The following is a 19,611-nucleotide window of genomic DNA, read 5'->3' as shown; positions in this document are numbered from 1 at the left end:
TTTCAGAAGACGGCTGGTCAAGAGGCAGGGATGGGGAAAGGAAAAAGTGTCTTGTAGTTTTACAGAGAAAAGGAGAAAATAGGAAGAAGGAGAGAAGAGTCACATAATCCTAACCATCAGCAGCAGAGCCGTACAAGAACCCCAACTCCTTTACACACAACCAAGCACTTGTGAACTTCTGTTTCCAGTGCAGAATCTAAGTTACGGAACCAGCCGTGCTGGCAGTCTTGTCACTGAAGCTCCCTCTCCCAGCTAGACAATCTTTGACCTTATAATTTGGTCTTGGAGGTTCCTCCACCTTCACGGACTAGTCACTATGGAGTACCATCCTCTCCAGTAGTGACATGTAGAGTCCTCCTAGGTACCAGCGCCCAAGCTCTGAGTGTACTCTGTACGTCTTCACAATAATTCTGGGAGATGTGCATTATTACCATTTTACAGATGAGGAAGGTAAGACTGAGTACAAGGGCACGCAGCCAAGTTCAGTGACTGAGCTGCCCTTGGACCCAGGTCTATCTGATCCCACAGCCTATACACTGGCAACAAGCCTGGCTGCCTTGCAAAAATCCACCATCTCCTACCATTGAAAAAAATTAGAACTTATTTGGTCCTGAGAAAAGTTAAACAATAGGGTTCCAGTAAAACATCAGAGAGGGGCTCCACCTCTCTAACTGGAATTGTCACTAGGTTTTTGTGTATCTGCCAGCTGCCCTCACTACACTAGAAACATGCCCTCAGGCAAGGTGCCCTGCCTTATATGTTTTTCTCTCTCCAATGTGTATAGAGTAGTTGCTTAATAGCATTTGAAATTATTAGTCAACAGCCTCTAGTTTCAGTTTTTGATCCAATTTTACTAAAATGAGCCTCGTGGGAGGATGCACTTTATGGCCCTGCCTGGGTTCTCAGAAAAGTTGTTTCTTCTCTGCACATCACTTCTCCTCGTTCTAGTTTTATTCACCCATAGGAAGGTGCACACCACAGTACACGAAATCCACCGGCCTGTGTACTTTTTACAAAGGAAACAAGTTGTGTTCACAGCTTTTTTTAAATGAAAGTGTATTGGGGTGACAATTAGTAGAGCTTTTTAAATTTTCCTGTTATTTTGCCAGAGTAAACCAGGTAAAACTTCCACTCAAAGTGATTAAAGAAAAAAGAAGAAGAAGATACGTGCAATGTATTTAAACACCGAAGCAGGTAGTTATTGCAGAAGTAGTAACGATTCATAAGTAACAGTAATACTTACAACCCATATGATGATCAGCCTTCTGGATAAATAAGGGTCAATATTCCACTGAGTGAAGGGAAGAAATGTGATGTAGAACACTTCTTGACCCAAAGCGGCAGAAAATCTGAATAGGTAGTAGTAGAAATAATTCTTCACGATGTACTTCTGCACATAAGCCTACAAGACAAAAGTATGAACACTGTGAGTGCATTGAACATGTCACCTTAGGGCGAATATAAAACCTCCTGTCTAAAACTCACAGGTCTCAATAGCAAAGGTGCTGCCTCCCCTCCCGTTATGTATTATAATTACGGTATCACTTACGGTATCACTTCTATCAGTGTACACAGTTGTGGAACACCTAGCAACCGCGATGTGTCCACACAGATAAGGTGTGAGTTCTTCATAAAAGTAAATAAATGACATCCCAGACAGAAATACCAGGGAACACACACAAAAAGCCAAAACCCTTTCCTGTGTATACAGAAGGCCAGAAACTAGAGGAAGTGAACTGTTAGGACATCGTATTGGGCTATGACTGTGGTGGGCAGAATAATACACCCAAAGGTACCCATTCCTAATTCTTAGAACCTGTGACTATATTACCAGCTTACATAGTGGAAGGATGTAATTAATGATTTGGAGATAGAGATATTATCCTGAGTTATCTTGGTGGACTCTAAGGCATCACAAGGGTCCTTAAAAAGGGAAGGAGGAGGCAGGAAGGTCCAGAGTCAGAGAGTGATCTGAAGATGCTACATTGCTGGCTTTGAGGATGGAGGAAGGGGTCTCAGATCACAGAATGCAGGAACCTCCAGAAGCTGCAAAATGTACGGAAACGAATTCTCCCCTTAAGCCTCCAAAAGGAACACAGCCCTCTGATGCCTTGATTTTGGCCAAGTAAGAACCGTTGTGAACTTCTGACCCCTACAGGCATAAGAGAATAAATCTGTGTTGTTTAAGCCACAAAGTGTGTGGTAATTAGCGGCATTAGATAATATGACGACTTTGGAAAAATCAATTGCCGGTGAATATTTTCAGTTTACCTTTTAAATGGAACTAGTAAGGTCAGCCCACTACGGTGATGGTATGAGAAACACAGTAAATGCATGCGGGTCTGTCTGCTAAAACGCACTCCCATTTTCTACCATCCTTTCCCTCCCTCTTATCCTGGAAGTAGGCAGGAAAAAAAAAAAAAAAAAAGACTTAAGGGAGTTAAAACAGAAATAAATAATCTATTTAAAAATTATGGTATATTAGTGATGAGTTGGGAAATAAAACATGCTATACGTAAGGTCGTCATAGACTTTAACCAAATGTAATCAAAGTAAGATGCCAACGCCGAAAATGGGGAGGAAAAGAGGCAGCCCTGCGCCGGGGTGCCTGTGTCAAGGCTCTTGTAGGTCTGGATTTTTGTTTTGTTTGTTTTGTTTTACACAAAGGCTGAGGTCCTTGAATCCTGGAAGGATTCAGAGAATAAGTTATAGGTATTTATTCTGCAAATATTCCTTCTGTGTCTATGATATCCCCGAATCTGTGCTGAGTGCCAAGAATGTTCAGGAGAACCACGCGTGACACCTGGTTTCAAGGAGCTCTCATCTGGTGGGGGGTGGGGGTGGGGGGATTGTCGGTGGGGGGGTAGGGGAGTCAGCCAAAGAGTATATTTGGGGGAATGAATTTTTAAAGGACCAATATTGTGTTTGAGGCCCTGAAAAAGGCCAAGAATACTCTTATCCTTAAAGAATAAAAACAGATGACCTTGGAAATTGCAAGAATATAACTATACTTGACACTGTTGGCTGCCTACCAACTATGCATTTCTCTCTCCTCTGAAAGAGGTTCCCGGTTTTATTCCAGCATCTCTACCTCCCCCACAGAGCCCTGTGACTCAGGGGGAAGCTGACACTACCCTTGGCTCCAGAGGTGTATCTGGATTCATCTAAACCAGTCACAGAAAGTTCAAGAATATAGCCTCAAGCCAAGCAATGCATGGTACTACCCTGGAGACAGGTACTCATCGGGGCGAGCACATGGTGAAAGCCACAAGTGCATCTTTGAGATGGCCTTTACTTCTAAATAAGTTCGAATAAGAGAGAATGGCAATAGATCCATCCTAAATAGGAAAGACTATAATGCACAAAACTGATTAAATAAGGACGTGTATAGTTTCATCTCTCTGCCAAGATAACATTCTGGATTTGCAAAACAAGGACACAGACTGGGACAAACAAACAATGGCAAACTCCTCTCTCATTATCTAATGTGAGGACTAATCTCCGTGAGTTCTGTTTTATAAACCTACATCCAACAGGCTTGACCTTGAGGCAAACCCTGTCAAGAGCCTGTTTAGCATAAAGATTCATTATTTTAACCTGACAGCTACCACGTACACCTGGTAACCTGTCCTGCAGTGAAGCTTTATGAGGAGAACCTTTGCCAACTCTGACAAGGGTCAAACCCCTCCCTTGTGTCATTTCATGGGTCCCAAGTGTTATTGAAATTATAAATACTCAAACAACAACCATTTCCCTACCCTAGAGATTTACCTGAGACCAAGCTCAATCTTAATCCTCATAAGTAATTGAAAAGACCATCAAGGATGACAGCACACTGCTTTAGTATTGCATATTACTAATTAAATATCTTTAGACATGCTTGTAACAATTTCCTAGGAATTCTCTTTTTTTGGGAGAGAGCTAAGTATTCTCTAAATCTTCCAGGAACAGAGGAAGCAAAGGTGAAATTTTAAATATCAGCATATACATGGGAACACAAAGACTTTTTTAGAGAATATCTCTCTATATGTGATTAAATAGCTTGAGAGCCAACGTTTACCTTCAAATGCTTGGGGACTATATGGACCTCATTAAAGCAGTTAAGTACTTGTCTTTTTCAGAACAAGAATCTAAGTCTCCCTTGTAAGAAACCTCAGTGTGTAGGACTTCAATATGTTTTTGGAAATAATAAGAATTTCAGTTCCAGTCTCTGTGTTGAACAGTTAAAAGGAGAAACAGAAATGGTAGGCAAAGTGAAGGGCAGAGAGAAGACGAATGGAAAGAGCTGAGAGAAAGGAAACCAAGTCTCAGAAGTCTGATTACACTACATTCCTGTAGAATTGGCCAGGCGAAAGGGGCTGAAAGCAGCATTTCTGGGGCCCATACTTTGCAGGCTGGGATTAGCTGCTAATGTTTTAGACAGAAGATCAGGGAGGCACTGGACATTTAGGTGGATGGAGATTTACTTTTAGAAATAAAATACTTTTTGCTGTGCCTATCATCTGTGGCAAAGTCACGTGAAGAGGCTTCTAGTAAACAAGGGATGAGTAAGATGAAAATTACCCATGTATCCATTATAACTAACTGCAAAATGTCACTGATATTCTCACTTGTATACTTTATGTTTTGGCTTATTTTCCTGAAAGTTAAAAAACAAAAGTGTTTTCACAGATTTGAAAAAAAAAATAAAAAAAAAATGAGACGTCAGTCTCCCAATTCCATCCTCCCTTTTTGGTCATAAGCATCTCAAATGCACATTTTCCAAGTGGAGCTTTCAGTAACTTAACCTGTGGGTGCAAGAAGAGCTGCTCTATTTTGCCGTTACCAGAATATTCCATGTTCTCTGCAAGGCCGCCTTCAACACATAAATAAATCAGGAAAGCGAGGGAGCCATACAGACTGACTGCACGGGAAGAGAAAGAATACTGAGAATATACGACTTCTTGATTCAGCTCTGCCCCCAACCACCTGAACAGAGTTTTGTTTTCTAAACACACACCAAGAAGTTCAAATGCAAAGGAAATATGGCCAGGTCGGCACCACTGGATATACTAAGGGCTGCCCCAGACAGCAGAGGAGTGAGTGCCCAGAGGACTTGGCGGCTGGCCCATCTTTTGAGCTTTCAAAGGAGGAAAACAAGTAGCTCTAAGCCCAAACAATGTGTGACTTTGGGGAAGTCAGTCTGCCTTTCTGCATGTCAGTGGCCTCAGCTGCAAAGGATGGACTAGGACTAGTTCAAGTGCTTTTTAATATACAAAACATGTTTAAGTAGGGAAAGGCCCATTAAATAAAATGTTACCCCAGGGCCCATTATATAACATGATATAACATTGAAAGTCTGCACTAATTGACTGTAAGTGAGGAGGGGACCAGGGAACCCCTATTTCAGGCCAGGCCGGCCTCCCCTGTCCTCCCCCCTTTCCCAGTCCTTCTCTGGGACACACCCTCAGAGCAATTCAGTAATCAGTTTGGAAACCACTGACCTTTGTCTCTGCCAGCCCTCACATACCACCTTCCTAGAATTTACCTTTGGCCCTGAGTATCAGTATTCAAATCCTTTAAAGGATTTGATAACTCTGGACCAAAGTCATTGCAAGGTCTTATTACTTCTCTCTATTTTATCTCTATAGATTAGAGCTATACAAGGAAGTATTTTTCCAAAGGTCACTCCTCTATCTCAACAGAGCCGAAAGGAGTTCCTGTCCGGAGGACATCTGCAGCTCTAAGCAGTCCTCTTCAATTGGAAACAGTAGAAGGAGCTCATTCGCTAGGGCTGAGAGGACTCAAATCTACACAGGGGATGGCACAGCCTTACTTAAAAATAACTACGAGACCCAATGCTCTTTTATAGAACACACCAAACAGCAGCATTCCATTCACAGTGGCTTGCTTTAGAGACGTTTTAGAGGCTGGTGAGGAAGTATCAAGTGAATTCAGAGTGAACTGACCTGGCCAGCAGAAGGGGCTGGGAGGAGGGACGCTGCAGAGCCCCGTGGTTGGGAACTCGCACTCTGGAGGCAACATGTCTCAGATTGAATCCAGGCTGCTCCCCCACTTACTACCTGAATAATCTCACTGCGACTGCTTGATCTCTCAGAACCTCTGTTACCCCTTCCACAAATGAGAATGATACTAATCTGTACCACATAGGGAGGCTGGAAAGATTTTAAATCACATATTGTTGACAGTGTATGCAAAACACTCGGTTCAGAGCCTAGTGGAGAAACTTCTCGGTAAGACCTCCAGCTGTAGATGACAGTAGCAGTGAGGCTTTCTAGAAGTGCTTCTCAATTCTAATGTGCATTTGAATGACCTGGATCTTGCTAAAATGCAGGTTTTGATGTCGTTCACTTGAGGCAGGGCTGCTATTTCTAATGAGCTTCCAGGTCATGCCTATACCGTCATGTTTCCAGCCCACGGACCACTCTTTGAGTAGCAAGGATCAAGGATAAAAACTCCAGTGAAGAGTTTTTAAACACAAAAGTAGGCTCTTACATTTGATCCCCAGTATTAGAGGAAGCCTCAACAGGAGTTTAAGAGATTTAGATAATGTGATCCAAGCGACAGGTAAAAATCCTGGTGACAAACCAGAAGGGAACAGTTAGAGAGTTCCATGCAAGTTCCTAAAACAGTCCAAACGCAGGACCGGAGCCCAGGCAAGCTCCACGACCACAGAAGGCCCCGCAGAACACAGATGGAACAAACAAACAACTGATTATGCAGAAAGAAATCAGCCATGTCTGGCTCCTTGCCTTCATTCGAGAAGGGTTTGCATAAATTCCTGGACGACAAATACAAAATTAGTTAAGGGGTCATGGACCTTGAAAAACATTCCTAGCCTCTCAGACCATCACGATATAGAAAAACAAACCTCATTTCCCTAAAAAGGGCTTTTGCATCACTGACAGAATCCTGGCTGGGAAACAAGGCTCTCTGACTGCAGGCAAGAACATTTGTCCCTGTGTCCTCTGCCAAGAAGAAGGTGGCAATTTGCCTTTTTAAAAAATAAATAAATAAATACATAAATAAATAAAACATTAAAAACTAAGAGGAGAGTATTCCATTAAGAGCAATGGTTTTTGGAAGTTCTAAACTTTTTTATTTTTTTTTTTAAACCCAACCTGGGAAATTCTGTCACTGCTAGGTACAGCTCTAATAATACACATTCAACCTGCAGACCTGTCCAGTATCATTTTTCAAGGTAGGCAGTCTTCATGGGCTTTTGATTGTGAGAGAAGATGGGTATTAGCCAATGGTCTCCAGATTGACAGCCATTTATGGAGACTGGATTTTCCCCAGAAAAAAGCATCTTCCATGGTCAGGGGATCTATCCCAAAAGGCAGGAGATTCAGGACTAAAACTCAACAATTGCCTTGCTTTCTGATTCTCATACGCTGCATATATTCAGCCAGAATTCCTATTCTAGAGCCTAGAGCTCAGGAAGGGCAATCGAAGGAACTTGATGCCTCTTTCAATAGAACCTATTCTTTGCAAAGTTTGGGGTTCTGCCACCTCTCTCTGAAAGACTAGACTTTGGCAGGCACGCCATTACACACCACAGAGATGGAATATTTGTAAAATTAACATTCCATCCAAGCTATTATCACTCACCAAATAGCATGTTAACATGCCAAGTACAAACCAAGCAATGCCCAACATTTTGTTAAAAATTGAAAATGGCAAATCTTTTTAAACAGAGGCCATATCTACATAGATCATTCATTCATTGTCTATACCTTAGTGACGGGAGGTTGACAATAAGAAAGATTATTTTGTTTAGCAATAAGTGCTATGATGAAATGAAAGCAGGATAATATGATACCGTGTGTGTGTTGGGGGACACTCTCCGAGGAGGTGCTATTTGAGCTGAACCCCAGTGGGAGAGATGAGCTGGTTCCTTCAGGGTTAGAGGGAACACTCAGCAGGAACCAGGTCTGTGCTGAAACATAGTGAGTGGCACAAAGATTAGTAGGAGGTGAAGTTAAGATCAGAAACTAGATCAGGCCAAAGATTGGCATTTAGGTTGGGAACAACGGTACGTCACTGAAAGGTTTCATATTAAGAGCATGATTTGATCTATTCTGGCAAGACTAAAACACATTTTGGCTCAGGAATAGTGGGAAGAAGCCCTGCTTTAACTTTTTCTCTTTTTTTTATTTCCCAAACTTAGTGGGAAAATATCATTCATTAGCAGTGCTAAACTTAAACTGAGATGGAGTCACATTGTTTCCCCAGTGAGGTAGACACGTGGTTTCCTAAATTCATGTCTGTTTACTAATATGCCCCCATCACTTTTAATTACTCTTATTTTTATTTTTAAGTTTAGGGAATCAAGAATTTCCAACCTATAAAGGAAATTAAACGATGATCACTTAGGAAGCCTAAGAAAGATTGACAGTACCCCTTGAAGGGGAAAACAGAAGGAATGAGACCGTGCAAGGGTTTCTTATTTCATCTTCAAGTCCAGATAGAATTACAAGTTGGGTGATCTCACTGATGTCTGCTCAGTGCTGGGGTGATTAAAATTTCAGGATGGCAAGACTGAAAGTCGATACAATAGAAGGACAACTTCTCAGAATAAAAGCTCTTGAAAGGGAACTGCACATTAATCACTTTCATCTGCTTAGCTGGCATTTGTCAGGGTCCCTCAGTCTGTGTCCAAGAATAAGAGGGAGGCTGGAGGGGACTGAACCCAATGTGGCTTTTATTTACAGCTGAGTTTTCGTTGTAGCCTTTTCCACAATTTGAGCTTTGTTGCTCTCCTGACAATCCATTAGATTTCAGCTCATCCTCTGAACATCTGCTATCTTCTTTTTCTTTTCCTCAAGAGCCAGCTCTCCTACCGGGCACCATCAGAAAGGCCGAACCAGGACTACAAGTTGTGTATTTCTTGAAATTGTGAGACAGTGATGGTGGCAACAATGCTTGCTCCACCTGGACCTCGAAGCAGGTCCTACAACTGGACAAAACATCATCACCTCGTCATGCCTTTTAGAACTCTGCCTGAATCACACAGTTTCTGCCTCATAAGTAAGCCTGGGGTTGGGCTAGGAGAAGGGTAGGACAGCAGTTTGCAGAGGCTAGAGGTGGGGACCTCTGCTAGGAGCATCTCCTCCATGAACAAGAAGAGCAACCGGAGTCGACACAAGTAACAGACATAACCATTCCTTTTTTTTTTTCAAGGGGGTGGGAGAACCAGCTGCCCTTTAAATTCTCAAAGTGTCTTAAGAACTTCACTCTTTTTCAAAACATTTTGGATCCGCTAAAACCTGAAACACATTGTGCCAAGCATTCTTCCATTTCATTGTGAAGCCCTTGTGTGTTCAGGGGGATTTTTTTGGTGCAGATGTTCCTGATTCATTTATATTAACTTATCAAAATGACATTTGGAAGAGCTACAGGATGTTCAAGAAGTTTTTTAAACTTGGGTTCATTAGTTTTAATCCAGGAATTCCACCCCCTGCCCCTATGCACACACTCAGAATTCAGAACTTGGAAGGGTTGGTTCAGTTCTGCTCTAACCTGGCAGCATGAGCTCACCACTCCTAATTCCCGTCACAAAAAATATTTTCTAAAGCTTTAAAAGGCACCATCAAAAATATGGGTGAAGAAGGCCAAAAGATACAAATAAAATAAAATAAAATAATCATGGGGCTATGATGGACAGCACAGTAATTATTGTTAATATCACTGTGTTGCATATTTGCAAGTTACTAAGAGAATAAAGAGTAAAAGTTCTCAACACAAGAAGAAAAATTCTATAGCCATTAATATGTAGGATGACAGAAGTTAGACTTACTGTGGTGATCATTTTGCAATGTATACAAATATTGAATCATGTTGTACACCTAAAACTAATATGTCAATTATACGTCAATAAAAAAGTTTGTTGAAAAATTTTAAAAGGGCACCACTAAAATATAAGAAGGCTATTCAGGCACATGTAAGGTTTTCTCCTCAGTGATCTTTTATGTCCAAAGATTTAAAAACGAATGTTGAAATTACACAAACAAAACTGAAGTCTGACAAGTTTGCCACTGAAGTCAAGGAGATTTTATCCAAAGGCTTTCCTGCTTCCATCTTTCTTGTTTATCGGGTGAAATGGGCACAGAATTTTTAGCTTTGAGGTTTCTTTATCCAAGATTATCATGTTAGTAGGTGTGTGTGTACATGGAGAAAGAGGAAGCAAAATGCTACCCTTCCTCATTTCTTAAATACAGCTCTCTATGCCTCAGAGTGCTCAAGGAATCCAAGGTGACAAACACTGTACTCGGGAATGATTTTCCTTTCTTGACTGGCAACCCCTCCCTGGGGTGCTGTCAGGATGTGGTGGTGGTGGGCATCAGAGTTAGGGAGGGATGGGACAGATAAAGGGGGGGGCAGGTGGAAAGGGGGGACATTTTGCCGAGGTCTCACTCCCTCCACATTCCTCCTAAGCCTTGTCCTGCACGAAATAGTCATGGGCAGTTCCATCAATTTCTGTCATGCTTTCAAATGGTAGTCCTCTCTGGAAGGCTATCTCTGGGGAAGTTTAAAGCCACCGGTCACAAAAATAAACTTAGGAAAAGCTTTGAAATTGTGTGTATACACATAAAAGGACATTGAGAAGAAAGGCCGGCTGAGACAGAACAATGGTCCTCCCCACCCAGCCTGTCCCTGGCACACTCTGATTTCTTGGTACCTGTGAATGTTGGGGTTTTTTGGTTGTTGTTCTTTTTTTTCACTTTTCATTTTTTGAGTTAAATGTTTGGGCTTTTTAATATCACTTCGTTTCTGTTTGTTTGTTTTCTGGTTATCTGGTTATCACCTGTTTCTTTTTTTTCTGATTAACACATTTCACTCAAGAACATTTGGGAGTTCAAAACTTACATAAAACGAAGTAAAACTTCCCCATTAGCCCACCCCTGAGACTCAAACCCTTTGAATATCTCCACTGGTCTTTTCCTGTGCAAGTGTGTGTTCTGGCCTGTATGTTAGCAAAACTGAGATTCCACTGACTCTTAATTTTGCAAGTATTATTTTATTGTATTGTGAGTATTTCCATAGGTCCCTAACTATTGTCTTAGATCATGATTTTGGTCAAGCTGGACTGTTTAACTTTTTAGTTCCTCCTTCTCTGTACTTCACCTTCACCTTCTCACTCAGATCTCAGCACAGATCAGGACAGCTAACATCACCTGCTGGGCACTCCTGGAGCCACCATTCCCGGACTCTCTCTCTACCTTGCTCGTTCCTTAACCTGACCAAATAGACATCCACACCGACCATGTTCCCTGTGACAACCTGTCTGCAGTTTTCGGTCTTACTACTGTTTGCTTGTCTTGTTTCCCAAGGACATAAAGTCTCTTTGCCAGATTCTGCAAAACCTTTGGAGATACAAGTTAAGGCCACCCGAGGGCCAGAGCTCAGAGCACACTGTTGAAGATACAAAGAATGACCTGGGGACAGGCATGACAGTCACTGTGCTGAAGCAGAGGGAGGGTCCCATAATCCATCTCACAACAGGTGAAACCAGGTCCTCCATGGCTTTGGAAGTCCTGGGGTTCTTATGACCCAGAGACCCCCTTCATCAGCTCCAGCCACCCCTGGCTGAGATAAATGGATATAATGGAACCTGAGAAGTTCTGGGTGTCTACCAGCCTTGGGTCCAGTGACAGATCTGCAGGGGCAACTCTGAGGAAGTCTGACGTTTCTCACCTGTGCAGTAGGTGTAGCCTCACCTGTGCAATGGATATAATACCTGCGCCCTTGCAGCGGCATTAGGAAGATGAAATGAAGTCACCTATATAAACTAAATCATGCCACATCAAACACACAGTTTGTGCTCAATGTATGGTAGTTGCATTTGCAATGTTTTTCAAACAGCATACATAACAAGAAAATGTCAGAAGTGTCCAGCTATGGTGGGAACACAGAGGACGGGAAGAAGGTAAAAAGATTTTTAAAAACAAAGACACCATAGAGGAGACAGGTAAGCCATCCTGGAAACTGGACTGGAACTGTGACAAAAAGAGAAAGGGAAGGGAGACATTAAGCGGAAGGGAACGGAATGAGGGGAGGGATGGAAGCAGCAAGGTACTGTGTTCCCGGAAGGGTACACGGTTCAGCACAGCGAGAGCGTAAGGTATTTCCACGTGGAGTAGTAGGTAGCAAGGCTGTAAGGGAGACCAGAGATACAGAAGTCCTAAAAGTCTTAATAGGAGGTTGGGTTTTGCCTGTGAGTTATGGGGGAGCCTCTGAGCCAGTGTTGGACCAGGAAGTGACATGATCAGAGATGTGGTCTACATGGCCACCACTGTGCTAGCATTCTTGTCCTTTCTCAGTGATTTCCCATCTTTTTCAGATTCAGATGTAGCCCAGGAGAGGTCACAGACAGGCTGCACCGTGCCCAGGAGACCCCTTCTTATACTGTGCTTGTAGAGGGGTTTACACACACCCGACCTCTGCCATCCATAGTTCAGCCGACCAGCACGAGCCTGCCTGCGCTCCATTTCCCATCTGAAATAAAAGCTGGACGCTCCAAACATCTCTGTGGGCCATCATGGAAGATGAAGAAAGCGTGCTTTCTGGTTTTGGTCTTGGTTTTGCCATGTGGGATCTGATGATACAGTTATTTAGCAAGAAACCACAGGAACAAAAACAATTTGATGAAACCCAGAGAAAGTGAGTCCTCACACAGCGGGCCACCGAATGCCACAGGCTGTGCAGCGACCTACCCTGAATAAACCCTCAGGCACTGGGTTTTAGCTAAGCTCTGTCACCCAGCGAGGGCCCCATGCTTCAGATGCCTCTTCCCTAAACAGGGACCGCAGTTCCTATACCTGAGGACGCAGAACGCACTGAAAATACCAGAGTGTGGAAAATGTGGTTCTCATTTCTTTTCACAGAACACAATTCCCAGAGAGCACTGTGTGACCAGAACCGATGGCCCTCATACGTCAGAGATGGTCAGAGAAACATGGGTTTGCAGTCTTCACAAGGCAGGGAACCAGACCAAATTCAACAACCCGCGGTAACTGCCTGCTTACATAAGGTTGACGGCGAATCAGGAGAGCGTGGATTTGAAGACTAGAAAAGAGGAACAGAATGTTTGGGGTCGTCTCAGCCCTAATTCCAGAATAGTACACAGAGGTCAATGTATGCAAAACCCGTCCTCTGCCTGACACACACACACACACACACACACACACACACACACACACCTACATATGCACACATATGCTTCCTTCCCCCCTCCTTTCTATGCTATGCTGGGAACCTGCTACACCAAGCCAGTTGGCATCTCAAGTCCTTGACACACTCTGCAAAGATGCTGCTCTGGTTAAAACAGTGACTTCAGCATCACCTATGTCCTTGTCCTTTGACGTGTGGTGGTCCCGGACCGGCATCATGGGCATTCCTCAGGCCCTACCCCACACCTGGGCAACATGGGGAATTTTAGCCCAATGCTCCAGGTGATTTGCTGCACATTCAAGTTTGAGAAGCACCAATCTATATCTACCGAAAAAACAAATGAAATGTTTGACTGTATAAGATTGTACTATTCTCTCTGGGCCTATGCACACATGAAAGGGGACGCTAAGTACTTGAAAAGTGCAAAAACACTCAGTAAGAACAGGCACATCCAGAAAGACAGAAAGCAGATTAGGGGTTGACGTGGGAGGGAGAGGAAGGACTGCTACAGGCTGTAGGTTTCTTATGGGGGTGGTGAAAATGCTCCAAAACTGCCCGTGACGATGGTTGCACAACTCTGCAAAAGCACTGCAATAGGTGATTTGCATGGTATGTGAATTGTATCTCAGCAAATTGTATCTATATAAATAAAGCTGAAAGATGTAAATAAATGCCTTATTTATTTAAAATTCTAGCCGTGTCTTTCCCCGTAGAGCAAGGGAAGATGCCCAGTTTTCTAGATCATTCTCCAGCACGACACCAGGGGCCTCAGCTTTCCCTGACCAAATGCCTGAGCCTGCATCTGGGGCCTACACAGGTCTCTTCCTCATGTCTGTGCTCCCTTGTGTGGATGACAGCACCGGTGTGCACTCCCCCAGACCCCAGGACTGGCCCAGGCCCAGGAGGCGCCCCCTGTGCTGCCATGGATGGTTGACAGGGGATGGGTAACAGGATGGTTCCCTGACTTTGCTACCTTCCAGCTGGAACTCTGAAGTCTGAGAATTGTAGATTTGAACCTAGTTTTCCAGGTCATATGAAAGTATATACATGTCAAGGCAGGAGGTCAAAACATGTTATATTGATAGCTTAATAAACAGCTTTAAAATATTTTGACCTATGGAATTTCTGTCTCCATTTGTGCACTTGCCCTAAAACCCTGAAATTTTAGAGGTCAATTATTTGTTTCTTCTAAGTTTGTCAAAAATACTAAGTGAGTATTTTTGGTCTTGTCCCTAACATGTCATATTTTATAGGTAAATATTAATTATTCATTCAAGGCCATCACATCTTTTCATAACTTCATACATAATAAATACCAAGGATTTCTTTTTGCTCCAAAACAGTACAGGAAGTTTCAGGAAAAGAAGCATCTTAAATTTGTTTGCCTTCACATATGCTTCAAATTTGCAAAACAAGGTAGTTTAAAAAAAAAAAGAGGGGAAAAAACAGAAAATAAAGAATAAAAAAAGACACTAAATATTTTACATTAATAAAGTTTAAGGTTCCTCCTGGGCTACTTTTCTTATTCTGAAGAATGAAAAAGCAAATCCTTGAGGAAAAAAAAAAAATGTGAGTCACTGGATACTTTTTTTTTTTTTTTTTTTTTTTTTTTTAAGTAACAGAAACACCTTAAATGGAATTTTAGGGGGAGAAGAGGACTTACTGAGTTTAACTAGGAGAGCTTAAAGAATCTTTCATGACTCTTTGATTCTTTGTAACTAATAATTTGGTGACAGAATCCAAAGCCGGGATTTAGTTCTTGGGGTCACACACAACCCACAATTTAGCAAGAGAAGCAAACTTACTTTTGTGCCCTCTCAAAATACTCTGCTTTGGGAATTATTTTTATTCCTTGTGAGTTGTGAAGCTGAGGCCAAGCTCACAACTTTCCTTTCCCCTCCTGTGAGCACACAGATGTCACCCATGCCTGGTGCCGACTAAATAGACTCCCACTCAGATATTATTTCCAGAATAGGCTCCCCCATCCCTGGGCCTTTCTCCCACCCCAATCCCGTCATCTGGATTCCTTGTGGGAACTCTGCAGCTTTTTTTGTGTAGTGAGGACTAAGTTTAAATATAACGATTCGTATAGCATATGCTTCAAAATCTCAATCATTTTGGAAACTGGGGAGGTGGGGGAAAATGAGCTCAGATAAGACCAAATTTGTAAGTTGACATACAGCTGCTCTGCCCAATATGGTAGCCATATGTGGCTTTTTAAATTTAATTAGATAAAAAATCCAGTCACATTTCAAGTGCTCAACAGCCCCATGTGACATGATGGCTGCCAACGGGGACAGGACAGAGTATTTCCATTCTTGCCGAAAGTTCTATTGGATGTGCTGAACTGGGAGCATTGTCATGTTTTCTCTGTCGTCCCAGTCAAGCCTTCTTTCACTCACTCTGTTGTTGGTGCAATGATTTCTTGTATTATTATTTTTGCAACTTAAGGCAATTTACTCTTAAACCCTAAAAGTAGATGGCGACATACTACCTACACAGTTTCACCTTGCACAGCTCTTTGTAATATACCAAAAAACACCAAATTATGCATTTTAAAAGGGTGAACTCGGGGGTATATGAATTATATCTCAATTGAAAAAAACAAAGCCTAAGTGATCAAATATCAAGCAATAATTTCATAAATCTACCTTGGCAAGTGTCACAGAGCAGCCAAAATGACCTTATTCAAATGTAGATGGGGGGGTCACTTTATGAGGGGTGTAAATGTCTATTACACCTGAAACTAAAATAAATAAATAAATAAGTAGTGTAAATCAGAGAGAACCAAATCATTTCTAAAAACAAACAAAACAAAACAACCTCTACCCTTCAATGGCTCCTGACTGCACGTGGATTGGGAGGATCTTTCATAACAGGCCACTTCAAAGTTTATCGCAAAATAGTCCTGTTCGCCCTTCCTTCCTCTCCCAAGTTCTTCCAATATCAAGGCTTCCACCTTGGCAGAGAGCTGTAGCCCATTCCACTTTGGCTGCTTTTCTCCAGTGACTTCCCCCAGAAAAAGAAAGAAAACACTGGAAATGGGCAACAGGAACAGCATCCATCCAGAGTTACCTGGGTTCTATTTTCCCTTCTCTCTTCAGAAAACTAAAAGCCACCCGGTCCTTCCCTCTTTATCTTGAGATTACTGGCAGGTTAGAGAGAAAATTTCCTGATTTGCATTGGCAAACAAGACACGAACTAGCAAAGGTCTCATTTCTGGAGGCTCCAAAGGGACCTCCTCATTACAGAGGAAAATTAGTGGTAAGTGTTAAAAGAAAATGATCACAAAAACGCATGCTCTCTTTTGGAAATAACCTAATGGCTTCTGGCACCATTACCAAAAAGAGGCAGCACAGCACCGCGCTTAAGACTCTGGTTTTAATCCTTGCTCTGCCACCCACTAACTAGCTGTGTGCCACTGGCTCTGTTCCTATTTCCTCAACTACAAAAAAGAAAATACCTGCCTCACAGAGTTGTGAAAAGGCATCAACGCATGTGAAGTCTTTAGAACAGTGCCTGGCAGATAGAAAGTACTGAGTGAACGGAAGTCGTTGATGATGATAATAATGATGACTGTTCCATCTCATCAGGCATTAGACAACAACCACCAGGCAGTAAGTTTCCATGTATTCCTGCCACCCTACTCAGTGAACATGAGAAAAATATTTTAAAATCTATGTCTCATTATTCTTTTCCTTCCCTTCCTTCCTCTGGTGCATTGAAAAGAATTTGATCTTATCTTCTTTTAGTGCCCTTGTAATGCCATCAATCATAAACCAAAGGCACAAAGCCTCTAATGGGAAAACCGAGAAAGCACTGGATTTTTCCTCTCGAATAAGAGGAGGGACAATTGTATCTGGAGGTGGCTGTGGGTCATGGGACAACTCAGGGCTCAGCTCTTCAGTCCCTCAGATGTCTGTTCTACAATTTTTAAGTCAGTCACAGATAACACAGAAGGTTCATCAAAATAATTTTGGGGCACATTAAAATAATTTTTTACACACTTATTAAACTAGATAAAGAGGTAGCTGGATAGGGCCACGTGTGGTCATAGGCGTTTTCTTAATATTAATATGACTTTCAAAGTATTCACTATCAATGGGTTGAGGAGTAAATTATACTTTTTCTTTTTTAGGTCACCCGAAGAAAATACACTAAGCATTCAATAGGGCATATGTCTTCCTTTAAAACATCCCTCAGATGGCTGATTTCGTGGGTACTCTAAAAATTAATTCTAGAAAGTTGTTTTACTGGGGGAGTTATGTTAAGTCTCTGATTCCAGGCCCCACCCCCAACACCCCCTTTCTATTTAGTATGGTTTTTATTCATTTGCTACTTCTTACTAACAGTGAAGAAACTGAGGGGAGTTGGAATTCTAATTAATTAAGAGAACAAGAATCCATTTTACATTTGGTCAAAATACATTTTCTATGTTATGAAGGAAATATGCAAAGGGGTTGATATTTATAAATCAGTACAGAATAAACCTCAAATGGTTAAAAAAAAGAAAAAGAAAGAAAGAAAGAAAGAGAGAGAGAGAGAGAGAGAGAGTGAGAGAGAGAAAGAAAGAAAGAAAGAAAGATAGAAAGAAAGAAAGAAAGAAAGGAGATAGAAAGAAACCTGTCACCCTATTTATTCAGAGAGCTCTCAGAACTGATTGAAGAAATACTTCCATCACCGTTTGGGTTCTAGGACATATGGAAAAGGCAGAGAGAAAAGTAAGGTCCTTCTTCTGTCTGTCTTCCTCTTCCAATGTGATTGGGGCTGGGCACTGCCCTCCCTATCAGGAATCAGGCTGAGGGCCGCAGGCGACCCACGGCATCAGAGGTAGGACCTCTGCTCGTGGTTCCTATCAGGACATCTGCCAGCCACATCTCCCCCAAAACATCTTTGTTTCAGAAAATGGCACCATCAGAAAGCAACTTGATTTACACCTGAATCAAGACCCTGGCTGAAACTGAACTCTTCCTGTTTTGGAGCGGAAATCCATCTGTCGGCTAGTGATAACAACTGATTTCCAAAATGGGTAATAAAAGGCAGCCTATAGCTATGTGGAAGATGGAGAGGAAAAAGAAGGAAAGGCTGATGTCTTTGAGAAGTTTCCACAAATGCCTACACTCCTGTTAGGAGGGCGTCAACAACCTCAAAGCCAGTAAGTCCTGGGAAGGGCAGGCTCTCCACACTGCCTGGCTGCCACCCAGGCGATTGGTGATGTCATTTCCATCTGCCAGGCAGGGTTTGCTAGGACATAACATGGGGCTTGGGAGCCATAAGTGGGTCCTCTTAGTCTCACAGGCAGAATTTTCAGTGCTGTAGGAGAGAACGCAGTTTATAGTTTACACTCTTATTTTCCTTCAGCGGGTGAATGCTTACTTTTAGATGGAGGCATATGAAATTGACAATTTTTGATCATCAAAATAGTGATTTCTTATGGTTCAATGTATGAATACAGAGGTTCTCATTTTGTTTATTTATTTTATTTGAGGTATAATTGGCATACAACACTATATTAGTTTCAGTAGGACGACATAATGATTCAATGTTTGTATACACTGAGGCAGAGATCCAGATAAACTCTGCTGCCTCACGTCTGTGTTTGAGCTTGGTGAGATCCTCCTCCTCCTGGCTGACAGAGCCAACGTGACTGGGCAGAGCAGGCGTCACAGAGGATCACTCTGCACAGGGAATGAAGACCCACAGAGATACACTCACTGTGGCCCACACATTAACTGGCTGTTTAAAAATTCATTGCCAGGGTTTTCAAGCTCCCCAGATTTCAGACCCCTTTTGAGAATCATAGTCTGGCAACCGTGTACGTTCCCACAGGCCTTGTGACGAGAATCGGCTGGTTTTCAGAATGTGCCACCTTCTTCAGGATGAGGCATGCGTTCCCCACAGTCATCCAGGTCCTAAGTCTGCCCATCTTTGCTTCTTCCCTGGCCCAGGGGAGCTTTTCAGTCCCAGGTTAATTAAACCAGTGCATGGTTCATGTGACACCCCCTCCCCCCAAAGTTTCAAAGCTTGCCATCAGTATGTCAGAAAGCTGGATGGGTACTGGGAGCCTCCTCCTCCCTAGTCTTCCAGAAAAGATTAATTTGGCTGCAGCACCACATGGGTAGAAAGGGAGAGAGACAAGACAGAGTGCAGTTGGAAGGCAGCCTCTGTAGTAATCGCACAAACAGGACCATGTTTGCAAAATCCCCACAGACAGAAATTCTACAACCTCACCCTCTAATCCAGTCCTAATGTTCAGCAACCTTCACTGTCAGGAAATCCTACCATAAATAACCCAAATCCTTCACGCAGCTTAAACCCATTTCCTCTTACTCTCTGCTCACTGGAGATGGGGAACAGCTGGTCACTGTTCTCTGTACCAAGTTCTTTGTCAACTGGATGATTGGATTCTGGCTCTGGACCACTGTCATAATTAGGAGT

General features: G+C 42.5%; 1 protein-coding gene across 1 annotated transcript in view; it reads right to left on the bottom strand.

The window, feature by feature from the left end:
* Positions 1–19,611, bottom strand: part of SGPP2 (sphingosine-1-phosphate phosphatase 2) — a 106,160-nt gene that overhangs the window by 63,136 nt on the left and 23,413 nt on the right. Inside the window, exon 2 of the mRNA XM_019753681.3 lies at positions 1,244–1,402. Within this exon, the coding sequence (XP_019609240.2) occupies positions 1,244–1,402 (159 nt within the window). The remainder of the gene's footprint in view (positions 1–1,243; positions 1,403–19,611) is intronic.

This window comes from Rhinolophus sinicus, chromosome 17, assembly GCF_057876585.1.
Source record: "Rhinolophus sinicus isolate RSI-liver-muscle chromosome 17, RSI-T2T, whole genome shotgun sequence".
In the NCBI taxonomy this organism is placed as follows: domain Eukaryota; kingdom Metazoa; phylum Chordata; class Mammalia; order Chiroptera; family Rhinolophidae; genus Rhinolophus; species Rhinolophus sinicus.
This window is presented reverse-complemented; position numbering and strand designations above follow the sequence as displayed.